This window comes from Lemur catta, chromosome 5 (assembly GCF_020740605.2).
Source record: "Lemur catta isolate mLemCat1 chromosome 5, mLemCat1.pri, whole genome shotgun sequence".
Taxonomy (NCBI): Eukaryota; Metazoa; Chordata; class Mammalia; order Primates; family Lemuridae; genus Lemur; species Lemur catta.
The window spans coordinates 42097396-42112812 of NC_059132.1; the positions used below are offsets into that span (position 1 = coordinate 42097396).

At 42.6% G+C, this 15417-nt stretch overlaps 1 protein-coding gene across 1 annotated transcript in view; it reads left to right on the forward strand.

The window, feature by feature from the left end:
- CDYL (chromodomain Y like) overlaps positions 1-15417 on the forward strand; it is a 174463-nt gene that overhangs the window by 95281 nt on the left and 63765 nt on the right. Inside the window, exon 2 of the mRNA XM_045551619.1 lies at positions 4855-5521. Within this exon, the coding sequence (XP_045407575.1) occupies positions 4855-5521 (667 nt within the window). The remainder of the gene's footprint in view (positions 1-4854; positions 5522-15417) is intronic.

A 15417-nucleotide genomic window follows, 5' to 3' on the forward strand; every position in this document is an offset into this window, starting at 1 on the left:
TTTAAGCTTACCTCTGATGTTCATTGGTATGGTTTATGCTGAATACCTGTTTTCCTTCTGAGAATCTGGAATTTTGGTACACACTGGGCGGAGGGTACCTAAGGGACCAGCCCAAAAGAAATTACTGGACAGTGAGTCTCTGGTGAACTTCCGTGGCAGACATCATTTCACACCTGTTGTCACAACTTGTTGCTGGAGGAATGAAGTGTGTCTCATGTGACTTCCCTGGAGAGGACCCTTGCAAGCTTATGCCTGGCTTCTCTTGGACTTCACTCCATGCACCTTTTTTCTCTTTTCTGATTTTACTTAGTGTCCTTCTACTGCAATAAGTTATAACCCTGAGTGGGACAATGTGCTGGACAATGTCCTTTGAGTTCTTCTAGTTAATCATCGAACCTGGGGGTAGTCTTGGGAACCCCAAACACACCATTGCTGCTTTCCGCTGGTGTGCTGTCATTCAGGGGTATGCCCAGGATTTGAAGAGGTTGATAGGTTGTTTTGGGAGCCCTCCTGTCTGTGATCTTTCTGAATTTCTAGCCACTCTGTCAACTCCCAGCTTTACAGTTGACACCTGAAGCTTGTAGGACTACGGTTTCTGCCTGAGTTATTTTCAGTCCTGTGCAGCAGATTTGAGAGTGCTCCTGGCAGAAGCTGGTGTGGTTCCCTGTTTCAAGGGTCTGATCCCCTTCGGTTTCTGCCTGCTTTTAGTTTCTTTTCAGTGTCTTCAAATGTTTGTCTTATTCCTCCATTTCTGGCAATGGGACCATCTGTCTTTTTAAAATCATTAAAAACTATTCTTAGAAGTTGAGATAACTTTTCTTGTTCTTAATACTTAACATTTCAGATGGCTGGTGAACAATGTGTCTTTCTCATCTCAGGAGCATTTTAAAGGTCACCAGAATTCTTTGCTATAAGCTGAGTTTGTATTTATTCTTTTTCACTTTAGTGATGCTTTGTTGTTCCAAATTATCCAGCCAGTGGTGTGAGACCCAAACCTGAAAAAAGTTTTTGGCATTGCTTGTGGTTTCTAATCTGTCCTGGTGGCCTACTCACACTATTCTGGGAGGAATCAGAGCAAGTATTGACGACCAGACTGCTGCTGGCAGTTATTAATTATGCGACATGCCAAACTTTGCCTCCTGGGATTATTTTGAAACTTTGGTCTTTTTCTTGTAAGCCAGTATTTTTACATGCCTTGCCCTGATTTCTATTTTAACTGCAACAATAGCAGAGTTACTCTTTCTTTCTTCTTACTCTGAGCTCCTTAAACAGTTTGCGTTTCTCCATGGATTTTTGTTTGTGTGTTGGTGAATCTTTGGTCTGTCCTTATCTTTCTGTCTTTTGCAACCCTGAACACATTTCAGCACATTCCTGGGCCTAAGGATATTAGAGTGTATGTACTTCAAGGCAGGTAAATCAAGCAGATGGGTTAGGAATTTGGAATGATCCTTCTGGATTAATTTCATTGCTTTGCAAACCACCAGGGAACTTTGTACTGTTAAAGAAAGCCATGTTTTATTGAGTTTTAGAAGGAAATCCTAACAAAATGAACTTTGGTCAGCTTAGTATGTAAAGACAAAGGATTTGCCAATTAAAATTTTACTCCATGTGTGATTATGGGTAACATTAGTGCAAAACAAAAGTGCCAAGGTGATTTGGGTGAGATTTCTTCATGTCTTTCTTCCTTCATTTTTGTCTTGGTTTTTAAAAATCTTGGTTTAACTTATTTGCAGTTGTATACTTTACATCATCTATAAAGAGTTTATTTTGTATGAAATTCCTTGCATTGAAATTCTGTAACTAGAAGGATACTTGCACATAGTTGGATATGGTGGGCTGGGAGCAGGGGGGACTCAAGGGAAAGGGACTGAAGAAAGATGTATTTATATGTTTGCCTTGTGATTAAGATTTTCCTTCACCACCACCATAAAAGTGCTCAGGAAATAATTTTAGGTCTGCTATTCCAATAACAATTTCTTGAATCCAGGCAATGCCTTTTTGTGGGAGATTAATGTATTTTAGCCACCAGACTAGATTAACCAACAAGACTTCCACTTTTCAAAGGGGGAGGGACATTTGTCCTTCAGCTGGGGGGATGGATCTCTTGTCCCCAGTTGAGTCTGAGGTCGGTATTTGGCCCCTGGTGGTTTGTGTTGGACTAAAGCTGCTACCTTATTCTAGTCTGTGTGACTGTTTTGTAGATCTCCTGCTTCAGAGTCCTGTTTGTCAGACATGTGTCTGTCGGCTTGCAGACCATTTCCATCCCAAGAACTAGCGGAGCAGCATGCCTGTGCCTGGATGTCTTATCACTCTTGCACGGTCTGATGCAAGGGTAGCAAACTGTGGCCGCCTGCGGGAAAAGAATAGTTTTCACATTTTTAAATAGCTGAAAAATATCAAAAGAATTGTATTTTATGATGCATGAAAATTACAAAATTCAAATTTTAGTGTCCATAATAGAGGGTTTTTTTGGTTTGTTTGTTTAATGGTACCTGATTCATTGAAGTATTATCTGTGGCTGTTTCCTTGCTCCAGTAGCAGGCTTGAGCGGTTGGGGAGACTGAATGGCCCATAAGCTTAAAATGTTTACTCTTTGGCACTTTACGTAAAGCTTACCAACTCCTGGCCTAATGTGTCCCCTGTGACTGCCATCTTCCAGTGTCTAAAAGTGTCTGGCCACTGCGTGTACACCACCCAGCACACGCACCCACCTGGAGCTACCAAACTAGCGTTGCGTTCCTCGTCCTAGTGTCCGAGAGGGGCAGGATGGTGGCCTGGCAGCCAGAGGGCTCTGGGGTTGCCCCTGGGGCCAGTGACGCACAGCCTAGAGGGGAGGGGACCCCCACTTCAACTTTAAGGAAATGGAGGAAAGCAAAAGGGGGTGCTGTGGTTTAGTATACGGTACGCTTCTGGAAGTGAAATTGACTTAGAGGGAGGAAGGGCATTAAACATAGCTTTCCCATATGACATAATCTCTTTTTTTTTTTTTTTTTTTTTTTTGAGACAGAATCTCACTTTCTTGCCCGGGCTAGAGTGAGTGCCGTGGCATCAGCCTAGCTCACAGCAACCTCAGACTCCTGGGCTTAAGCGATCCTACTGCCTCAGCCTCCCGAGTAGCTGGAACTACAGGCATGAGCCACCATGCCCGGCTAATTTTTTTTTTTTTTTTTTGTATATATATTTTTAGTTGGCCAGATAATTTCTTTCTATTTTTAGTAGAGACGGGGTCTCACTCTTGCTCAGGCTGGTCTCGAACTCCTGACCTCAAGCGATCCACCCGCCTCGGCCTCCCAGAGCTAGGATTACAGGCGTGAGCCACCGCGCCCGGCCGACATAATCTCTTTACCCCTTGCATTTAAAACTTTTAAATTTCCTGTCATGAAATTGATTTGTGTGGAAATTTCCAGAAACATGTATTTTACTTATACTGAAATACTTACACAACTATTCACAAGTGAAGGAGCAGGGAAGAGATACTTTTCACGATCCCCTGTAGACTGTGTGGATTCACATATGCTGGTCTGACATTACTTACTGACTCTGCGGAGATCTGTTAGACATGTAATCTGCCTTATTCGATGAGACAAGGCTTTCCTATTCTTAATCCTTTTTGCATGGAAGCAATATGTGTATTTAATTTTAGGCTGTTCTATAGTTAAGGACTTTAATTTTCTATATCTCAGGAAGATACATTGGAGTGTTTTTTTGAGATATGGGGAAATCATGGGGGTGAGGTATTCTCCCATTCTCTGCAGTTGTCTACAGTTTTACTCGTTATCCTCCGTTATTTTGGGATGTTTGGCAACTAGGTACACTGTTAGGTTGTCGGACCTAGCCTGTAACTGCTAGAAATGTACTGATATTCTTGATGATTGATGGGCTTAGACCTTTGTGTTCTTAAAGAGCTGCTCTGTGGCTGTTGGCCTCTGCCCCACAAGATGTGTGTCCTCTGGGTGGCAGGCCGATGGCTTTTATATTAACTGCAGATGTAACAACAGTCTGGACATTCTCCAACAACACAGGGGCATTACGGCAGATGTTTTCTTGTTCGTGTTGAGATGTAGATCTCCCTTCCATTTACACTTGGGATGTTAAGGTTGTAGAATTTGTCACAGTAACAATAACATGCTTAAGGACAAGATTGTGAATTGATAAATTTGATTAAGAATATATTGATAGTCAAATTCAAAGATGAACAGCATCTTCCTTTAAAGATGTCAGCATAAAGCTAATTAAAACCAAGATTTGAAGGTAAATGACCTGACTGTTCTAGACCATTTATTACAATAAAATATTGTGTTCTGGGTTCTGAGTGCTTCAGACTGATATCTGTGAGACAGATCATATGTTTCTTCAGTGAGCCAGTTCCACACCACAGAAGGTTCTCAGTCCCTCATAGCTTGTTGTTGGTCACCCTGCCAGGCTATTGCTTGGATTTCTGCTGCTGGTAATGTGAGGAAGGATGAGCAGGCACAAAGCTGCAGGTGACTGGCCCTACTCCAGTCATAATTGTGAAAACCAACTCAGGTGGGCAGGCTGCAGTGTAGAAGTAACAATAGAGCCCCTCTGAACCACAGAAATGTAAGTTACCTACGGTACATCCACACATTCTCAGCATAAAATTTTAGCAGTTTGTATGACTTAATTTCAAGGAAATTGCTCAAATCCCAAGGATTCTATTACTATTTTATTTTCAGATGATTGGGGTTGGGGAGGAAAAGATCATTTTTATTATCTGTCATGATATTTTCTTATTTTTGATGTTTCCTGATTACACTTTTACACTTGTACCTTTTCCAAATAATTCTTGATTTTTTAAAAAAATAAAACCATTTTCTTTTCTTTTGTAAACAGGTTGAAAGGATTGTTGACAAAAGGAAAAACAAAAAAGGGAAGACAGAGTACTTGGTTCGGTGGAAAGGCTATGACAGTGAGGACGACACGTGGGAGCCAGAGCAGCACCTGGTGAACTGTGAGGAATACATCCACGATTTCAACAGGCGCCACACTGAAAAGCAGAAAGAAAGCACATTAACCAGAACAAACAGGACCTCTCCAAACAATGCTAGGAAACAAATTTCCAGATCCACTAACAGCAGCTTTTCTAAGACCTCTCCTAAGTCGCTAGTGATTGGCAAAGACCACGAGTCCAAAAACAGCCAGTTGTTTGCTGCCAGCCAGAAGTTCAGGAAAAACACAGCACCATCTCTCTCGAGCAGGAAGAATATGGACCTAGCAAAGTCAGGTATCAAGATACTTGTGCCTAAGAGCCCCATTAAGAGCAGGACCGCGGTGGACGGCTTTCAGAATGAGAGCCCTGAGAAACTGGACCCCGTCGAGCAGGGTCAGGAAGACACAGTGGCACCTGAGGTGGCAGTGGAGAAGCCAGTCGGAGCTCTGTTGGGCCCCGGTGCAGAGCGGGCCAGGATGGGGAGCAGGCCACGGATACACCCACTAGTGCCTCCAGTGCCTGGCCCTGTGACTGCAGCCATGGCCACGGGCTTAGCGGTGAACGGGAAAGGTGAGTGTCCAGGTGAGCTGCCCAGGAGGCAGTGTCTCTGTCAACGGCCATGGGCTGTCACTCAGCACGCTTGTGATGATCCCCAGGAGGTATGGGTCCCGCTCTGGAGAGCGGGCCTCAAGCTAATGTGAGTCTGGGCAATTCTCACAGATGTCTACTGGAGCCTTTGATAGATTTTGCCAGTTTCTCCTTTCTTCACTTGAAGCCTTTGGCATTTCTCTCTTAAATCAGCACTAGCTGTCTCTGTTTAATTCACCATCCACAATCTCCGCCACCACTTTGACTTGCTTTAAACAATATAGATTACTGTTGTTAATTTCTTTACAGCACATTTCTTTCTGCAGTTGTCTGTCTACCTTTCTTCATCTCTTGGGCCCTGAATCTCGTGTTAAGCATCTGCCTGCATTTCCTAAGTATGGCCAGCATTGATTTAGAAGTGCTGGTCCTTGTTTGCTCACCCATTTGGATAACCAGAAATGCTTTTCAGTGAGGGTATCTGCCCCAGTGGGGCCTTGGCGAGCATGGCTGGTTTCTCTGTGATGACAGACTGTTCAGATGCCATCGCTCCTCTTGCCAGGCTAGGAACCCGCCCACCACACGGCATTTTCTATTTTACTGTCACGCCTGCCCCTGCTCCTGGCTTCTGCAGCTGTCTTGGTTGTGCCATGGCCTGCTGGTCTCCCAAGACGGCACACCTGGGAGCCCGCGGAGAGGGCTGCCTTCTCCTCGCTCGCCATGCCCCCTGACCCCCAGATCTTACAGCATTCTATTACTTATTTCTCTCATCCAAGCCTCACTTTAGGCCCAGGCACCTTCTTACCTCCCGTAGCTTTCGAATAGGTCTCCCTGCTTACTGCCTGTTGAAAGCTTCCATCCATTTGCATAATTCTTGGCCAGGGGTGGAGATGCCCCGCCACTGCCGTGGGTAGCAGGTGTACTCTGTGTGTCTGAGCCGCACGCCCGTCCTCCTCATCCGCCTCATGGACTCCAGCTCTCCTGCCGGCCCTTCTCTCTCATTCTCTCTCTGTGTTGCGGTCTTATAGTTGCCTCTTTGCCTGTGTGTGTCTCCTCAACCCAAGCTCAGTGGAATAGTGTAAGCAAAATAAAGTGGTGTGGGTTTGTTTGAGGAACTACTATCCTCTAAAGAGAGGTGTTCGCCTAAGACATTATTCAACTGTCTGCTGTGGTGCGTTCAGCAAGCTTTCATCTTGGCTTATGCCCTCCTCTAGCGATGAAGCGGGATATAAACTGAAATCTGGGATTTCCCTTTGGATTGGAATTGTCGTCTTGCCGTTGTTTCTCAGACACGTGCTTCACCCAGATGCCACAACATCCTGCTGCCTCCAACTGACGTGTGGGAACTTGTTCACAGATTTGACTTGCCGTATCGCTGACCTGCTCAAATTCAGTTTTCTCTTAGTTGTACCTGAAGGATCATAGAGGTTCAGAGGTAGAAGGGACTTTATAAATCATCTAATAGCACGCTCTGTGTTACAGTTAGGGAAGTTAGGTCCAGAGAGAAGGCGATGTTTGTGGAAGAACGGAGGTGAGAAAGGGAATCACAGCATGTGTCTCAGTTCCTTTCCAGTGTTCCTTCCATCACTGCTTGCTGCCTCCACTAGACAGTTAAACATGTCTGTCTTTACTGATGGCTTTGGGCCAGGCACTGTGCTACAGCCTCTGGTGTTACAAAGACTGGGGCAGAGGCTGGTGGTCTACAGCCGGGGGCCTAACCCAGCCCCCAGTTTCGTATGGTCTGCAAGCTTTAGAATGATTTTTATATTTTCTAATGTTTGAAAACAATCAAGAGGAATGTTTACAAAATTAAAATTTCTCTGTCCGTACGTAAAATTTAATTGGAACACAGCTACATTCATTCATTTACGTTTTGTCTATGGCTGTTTTTCAGCTACAAGGGCAGAGTTGGGTCATTGTGACAGGTAGTATATAGCCTGCAAAGCCAAAAAAATTAACTGCCTGGCTCTTTACAGAAGTCTTCGGATCTGTGCTCTTAAGAAGCCATAGTCCTGCTTTTGTTGTTGCTGTTGTTGTTGTTGTTTTAATTAAGGGAACATAGAAGTCTTTAGGAGATCTTGGGCCACCTTTTGTTGTCCACAAAAGTTGTGTATATATACATTTTTATGGGGGAGCCCCAGATTTTCAAAATGTTGACCCAACAAGGTTAAGCACTCCAATCCTTTGCTGGGAACCCACAAGTCCAGCTTTGGTTGGTCACCACTTCCAATGTGGTCTTTCTCCTGTTCCCTCATGTGTTAGATCTTCCAGAGTGAACTGCAGCGGCCTTCTTTCATTTCCACATTCTGCTGTTACCGTGAGAAACACTTCCCAGCAAAGCCTTCATTCCTTTCTGTTTCATGTGTAAGGTGGTGAATGGCTTCTCTTTAAGTAAGGAACTGGTGACTTCCTTTTCTGAAAACATCCGTAAACATGGCTTTGGTTAAACCAAAAAGGATGTGTAAGCATAGAATCGTAAATTACTTTGTTTTGTGGAGTTGCTGCAGATTACGGGGGGAGTGACACTGTATTTCCAGTGCCCTTATGGTCATCTTTATCTAAAGCTACCGTGATCACTTTACCCTCTGGCTCCTTCTGCCTGGGTATTAGTCAGATGCAGCCCTAAGTCCTGTATACTGCTGAGAATATAATCTTGACCCAGAGGAAAAATAGGAGCCGGTCAGCAGTGTTTTTAGGACAGTGGTGAGTGACATCCCCTAGGGCCTCGATCTAAATCAGGCTTGCAGATTAACAAGGAAAGGACAGGCACCTCCTCCCACCAAGGCCTCTGTTGGAGGATCTTTTCTGGAGGAATCATGATGGCAGAAGCAGATGGTGTCTGGGCCACCTGCAGATGCAGGAGGATTAGTGCCATTGCTGCCCTGCTCTCTGTGAGGAGAGATGCTTTTGTTCCCTTCACTAGAATGTAAGCTTCAAGAAGGGATTTTATTCTAAATCTTCACTGTGCCCAGAACGGTGCCTGCCGCGTGGTTGGTGCTCTGCAGGCATTTGTAGATGGGATGATTCCAGTATAATGGGGGCTCGTTGAAGATAAGGATTTCAAGAGTCCTTTGTGGCCCCCGTGGCTGGCTCAGAGTAAATGAGAGGGACAGCAGGAGAGAAGAAATGCTGTTGAAATGACAAGGTCTATGGGCCAGAAATACAGACATCATGGAAAGCCACTCATTTGCCCTTAGGGTACTCTTTCCTGAACGAAAAGAAGTAATACTGAAGCTCTGTTAGATTGTTGTTCCACACTCATACGTTTTTAAAGCAGTTATTTTTACTTTCCAGATTAATTGTAGAGCTACATGAGAACACTGATTTTTTTTTTTCCCCCCCTAAATCTAATTGAAGCAGATACTGGTGGAGTGATAGGGAAATGAACCATCTCCTGTTCAAAACAGTAATCATGTGTATTGGAGGGATATTTTTGCCACTGAAAACAGAGTATCTGTTAGCCCCCAAGGAGTGAATGTTTTGGGAGCATTTTCACACACACACTGGATTTCTTTTATAGAATGACCATATGCGTGTTTGTTTTTTAATTTAAATATGAAACAAAAGTTTAAAAGATGAATATATTGCTTCACTCAGAAATGGGAGAAGATTTTAAAATTTAGGTGATGTAGCCATCTTTCTACTCTTTACCAGTGTTAATGATTTCTTGCTTTTGTAATTGCTCAATGAATGAATCCTACAAAAGAAGTAATTGCTTTTAAAATTGGATTATCATGACTTTGTTCTTTCATGAATTCCAATATGAATTCATCATCATTCCATAAGTATGAAATTTGAGAAAATGCTATTAGCAAACTTAAAAATTGGTGTAAACTTGATAAAGTTTACATGTTAAAGTTCACATGTTATCGTGTAGGGTTGGCTTCTGGATTTTAAGTCAAAGCCAACAGATTTAGTAGGAAAATGAGGAAATATTTTAGCACACTTTCCATCCCACGAACATTTCAACCAAAGGAAGTTCCCAGGAGAAAACATCCAGGACAGCTCGGCTGCTCCTGAGCAGCTGGAGTGCAATTTCCTCTCAGTAAGAATATGGAACAGATGATCCATCTCCCTTTTCTATGTGCTTATTGGGGAAGCTTAAGTACCAGTCCCCAGCTCAGCTCTAGAAAGAGGCCCCCTGACCCTCTCGTGCTATTTGTTATTTAGTCACTGGAATTGGAACTTTACTTCAGGGAAGGTTAAGAAGTCAGGAAACCAGTGCCCAGAGGCAGTAGCTGTTCAGTGCGGCCACAACTGGAAACATCCACTTGAAAAGAGGTGAGGACTGAAATCTGGTTATAGCATTGAACAAGCAGTTTGGTAAGTGTGTATGAGGCTTTGATAACAAGATTTGAATTTGAGACTAGCAAGCACTTGTTGGCACCTCCTATACAACAGACTCCGTGCCAGAGGCTTCCACGTGTGTGATCTCGCCTATCCCTCACAAGAACAAACCACTTACATGCAGAAAGGTTCCAGAAGCTAAAAATTGAACCAGAGGGGGGCAGACCTTTGAGGCAACCAAAGGTGTGACTTCCCCGCCCCCTCCTAAGTATTTGATAGGTATCTCCAGGCAGAATGATGTGATTGCCGAGCGGCAGATGCGTTCCCCTGCTCCTCCAGACCTCAGTGGTCCTCACACCTGAGTGTGCTTAAGAATTCTAGTGCAGAGTTGTAGACACAAAGCCCATGGAGAAGATGCTCTCATCCAGCCGGAGTCAGTCTGTTTGAAAAATTTTGTTACTCCCAGGAATCTTTAAAAATATACAAACCATCCTAATCTGAAAAGACCAGGAAAAAAACCCATACAAACCATTACCATTTCATTTTAAAATGTGCAGTTATTTGCCCATCATTGACATAGAGCCGAGGCCTTTTAAAAGGGACTTGAGTTTGCCACTTGTTTGAGGAGCCAAGGCCTTTTCTTTGAGTATGGGTCCATTGGTTGTAGTCTTATTTTGTGGGCTATAATATATTATTAACTATTCCCAGTTTGCATTTCTTTAAGGTGGAGCAAGAACTTAGATACTTGTAAATCTGTCTGAGGGCACCGTTCTAGCCTTTTTGATTTTTCTCATTTTCTCACACCTGGTCTGACAGTAATTTTTAGTCTAGAGCCTTTCCAAATCATTTGATGTAGTTTTCATTGCCACATCTTAAGCTCAGAGGACCACTGAGGTCTGGAGGAGTAGGGGAATGCATCTGCCGCTGGGCAATCACATCATTCTGCCTGGAGATACCTATCAAATACTTAGGAGGGGGCGGGGAAGTAACACCTCTGGTTGCCTCAAAGGTCTGCCCCCCTGATTTGATTTTCAGCTTCTGGAACCTTTCCACATGTAAGTGGATTTATTCTTGTAAGGGATAAGTGAGGTCACATTATAATCATATCTCCTATTTTATGTTAGAATGAATTAAATATAATTTCAACTAGCCTGAGAAGTGGAGGAGAGGGAAAAATGTTTCCTCCATCCCCTTGTTTGTGGCTGGGGCATGCAAATTACACTGACAAAATACATATTGGCAGGAGAAAAAAAGCATACACATTTAATTGATGTTTTTAATTGAGTGCCAGAGGGCTCCACAGAAAAGAGGAAACCCCCGAAGAAGTGGTTAGGTTTGAGAGCTTATATACCATTTTAACAAAGAATGATGAATTGTGGAGAAGTCACTAGACAAAGGAAAAGGGTGTTTTGGGGCATCTAGAGGCTAGTAAAATATGGGGAGGTAAATCTATGCAGAAACTAATGGAAGCTAAAGGCTAGTTTAGTAAGGTTTGTTTCTGCAGGCTCATCTTGGTTCCATCTCTGATGATAAGCTTGCCCTTTTCATGATCTGCAAAGGGAGGATGCCTTTAACAGTGGAAATGTATGCCCTGCTTTTAGCCAGAAATGGGGAGAGCAGAGAGTTCTTCCTACATCTATTGCTTCTCAGTTGCCTTCAGCTCAGAGCATTCCATATGTCAAAGGGGCTTATTTTGGGGTTGCACATTCTAACCCCCATCAGATGTTTAGGGAATAAACCCAGGCCGCTCTTGACCAGTATATATCCCAACAGGAGGAGCCGGGTATGGGCTCTGTGGAGTGCCCTGCCTGGCCGCCGACCACTCAGTATGCATAGGGAATTGGGGGTTCTCAGGTGCTTCCCTGCTACTGGACTTCAAGTGTTTGATATTTTCAGGGATGGTTGGGACTCCAGGCAGTGTTTGCCCAATGAGCCAACCTCAGAGTCTTCCTTCTAGCCTAGAAGCTGACTCAGGACATGATATGACTGTCGAGTTTTCTCTTTTCATTTCACCTTTCTTTTTTTTCCTGTATCACTGGTTCTCAGAATATGGCGCCCAGACCAGCAGCATTGGAACATGGGAAAAATGCAGATTCTCGGGCCCCACTCCAACCTTCTGAGTTGTAATTTGAAACTGGAGTCCAGCAATCTGTCTGACAGACCCTCCGGTGGTTCTGGTGCTTGCCTCAGTTTATTGTCCTCTATTACAAGTTTGTGGTTTTATAGAGCAATGTAGGAAATAAAACATACTACTAAATTCTTCTGTTTATGGAAGAATCTATTTTATTTTTTTAATTCTTAATTTTTTTAGAGATAGAGTCTCAATCTGTTGCCCAAGCTACAGTGCAGTGGCATAATCACAGCTCACTGCAACCTCAAATTCCTGGGCTCAAGCGATCCTCCTGCCTCAGCCTGCAGAGTAGCTGGAACTACAAGCACGCACCACCATGCCCATCTAATTTTTTTTTTTTTTTGTAGAGACAGGGTTTCCCTGTGTTGGCCAGGCTGATCTCCAACTCCTGGCCTCAAGCGATCCTCCGACCTTGGCCTCCCACAGTGCTAAGATTACAGGCGTGAGCCACCTCGCCCATCCGAAAATCTATTGTAGATTTTTGTGATTGTATATATTTAGTTTGTATTCTATTTTGAGACTGTTTATCTTTAGCATTTCTTGATTTAAAATTGTCTTTAGGCTTTTATAGTTTGTTTTTAATAAATATTTTAATAAACATTATAAAAAATTAAAATAGCTACTTCCTCTTTCCACTCTCCAGAGATAAACACCATTAATAGTTTTTTCTTTTAGAAGTTGTATAAATATATCCAGCATACACATTTTTTAAATACATCAATGTAATTATCCTTGTCATATGGTTCTATAATTTGTGGTTAGCTTTGGTTTTTGAATTTTTTTAAATTTTGGCACATCTTGGACATTTTTTCATATCCACACAAATAGCTCTACTTTATTCTTGTAAAAGATTTGTGGTTATTTATGGTGTGCATATATCATACATGATATTGGGAATTCTGTATTAGTGTTTCTCAGCAGGGGGTGCTCTAGCATTTGTGCCTGGGCATCTCCCCAGTTGGCATCCCTGGCCCTGCCCCTAAGATGCCTAGGAATGGCCTCAGGCCTCGTGATGAGTCACAGTGCCCTTTGTTCCCAGACACCCACATCTCACATCCCACAAGGGGCCTGCAGGCTGGGTACATCCATTTGATGAGAACCACAGCTACAAACATTGAGAGTTTTTCCCCCTGTAAATGAGTGTTTTAATGATGTTACAACTGCAAAAATATTAACACACATCCTATTTTAAACACAATTAATAAATACCTTTTTTTTTCAGAATGTGACAGAGGTACAAATGTTTACGTGAGTTGCTTTTGTAGTTTGAGTCAAAGTTGCATGTGTGTCCATCACCCAGATTGTGCGCACAGTCCCCGTTAGAAACCCCCTAAATTTTTATACAGCTAATTTAGAAGCACTCTGAGCACAATGTGAAAATTCACTATTACCTCCCTCATCTGAACACTGAATTCCCCAGAGAGAGCATTAATAATTTGATATATGTCATTTCTATGTCTTCATCTGTGTCTTTCCCATCTATGTACACTTTTTTATATATGAGACAATATTATATAAATTGTACTGGCATTTGCTTTTTTCATTTAACATGTCTTAGAGAACTATTTTAAGACTCATAAGTCATTTCTTTTAAAGTTTTAATCTTCATATCAATGATTTCAAACTTAGGAAGAAGTTGGCAGACTAGTATAAGAAACATCCATATGCTACTCTTGACCTAGAGTCACCAGTTGTTTACATTTTGCCTCATTTACTTTCTTTTTCCTCTCCTCGCTCTTCCTCTCCCATGTGTATATACTTAAACACACACATACATGTGCGTATAGTGTTTTTCCTGAACCATTTGAGTTAGTTGGAAACTTGCTATCGTAAATGATAACGAAATGCAAGGGTTATAATTGATTTAAGATTTTGATAGATGTTGCCAAATTGACCACTAAAAAAGCTATCAAGATTGTGAGTGCCCATTTGCCTGGGTTTTTGGGGGGTTGTGTTTTTTTGTTTTGTTTGTTTTGAGACAGAGTCTTGCTCTATTGCCCTAGCTAGAGTGTAGTGGTGTCACCCTAGCTCACTGCAATCTGAAACTCCTGGGCTCAGGTGATCCTCCTGCCTCAGCCTCCCCAGCAGCTGGGACTGCAGGCACGAGCCACCACTCCAGGCTAATTTTTTTTATTTTCTAGTACAGACTGGGTCTCACTCTTGCTTAGGCTGGTCTTGAACTCCTGACCTCAAGCTGTCCTCCCACCTCAGCCTCCCAGGGTGCTAGGATTACAGGCCTGAGCCACCTCGCCTGGCCCCATTTACCTATTCCTAACCAACATTTTAATCTATTTTTCAATATCTGCCAGATGAGAAGGTAGAAAGTAGTATCTCATTGTTTTAATTTTAAAAGAAGAAAACTTTTTTCACAGGTTAATTGACCGTTTGCATTTATTCTTCACTTAATTCCCTTTATATATCTCTTGCCTATTCTTCTTTTGGGTGGTGTAAGTTTTTCAAAAGGTGAAGATTTCTTGAATGCGTATGTCCTGTTCTTCTCTGCGTGCTTGAGCTGTGGTGTGCATACTCCTAAAGGGAGCGCCCCGCAAATGGTCAGCGACTTAATGGTCCTCCTGGCCCATGCATGGACTCATTCTTCATAGCAGGGGTGAGATTGGGTAGGGCTCTCTTGTCTCTGCCTTCAGGGACTAGAAAACCTCAAATTAATTCGCATTAACTTTATGGTTCCTGCTCAGTTTTGAATATACCAAAGTATATTTCATCAATTTGGAGTTTCATAAAGTATAATTTAAAAGAAATCTGGAATCCTTAGGTCAGATGTTACAAAAGGAATATTTCTAACTATAGTTCTTTCTCCTTTTAAATTTTATAATTAACTGGTACCAGAACACAAGGGGGGAAATCACCTTTTCAGGTTAAGTTCCATTTTATTTAATATTTGCTCTTGTTGCTGCATGTGCTAGTGGGAGCTGAACACCTGTTACAAGTCCCACTCGGTACGTTCTGTACTCCCATTTTTATTGTTTTTATTGCAACAGGGTACTGGTCTTGTAGAATTTTCCTCTAATGGCATCCTGTATCTTAAGGTTGAAAGCATCTATGTATATACTGGGTACAGTCTGTCTGGTCTCGCTTCTGAGCATACTGTTCTGTTGCCTTTGTTCTAAGTTCCTCCAACATTCTTCTTCCTCTTTCAGAAAATCCTTATTTTATAAATGAGACCAGTCATAGAAGAGAAAGTGATTTGATGACAGTGACTAGCAGATTTGGTGGGAAAGTAGGGTCCACCTTAGAACGTACTCCTGACTTTCTTTTAGCTCTTTCTACTGTGTGACACTGATGACAAGTGATTTTTTAATAAGCATAATTCACACTACTGATTGGTAGTATATTAGTTAAGACTTTTGCTTCTGTCTCAAGTGTAACTAAACTCACATTGGCTTAAACAGTCAAACAAAAATGGGGACGAGCGTAGTGGCTCACGCCTGTAATCCTAGGACAG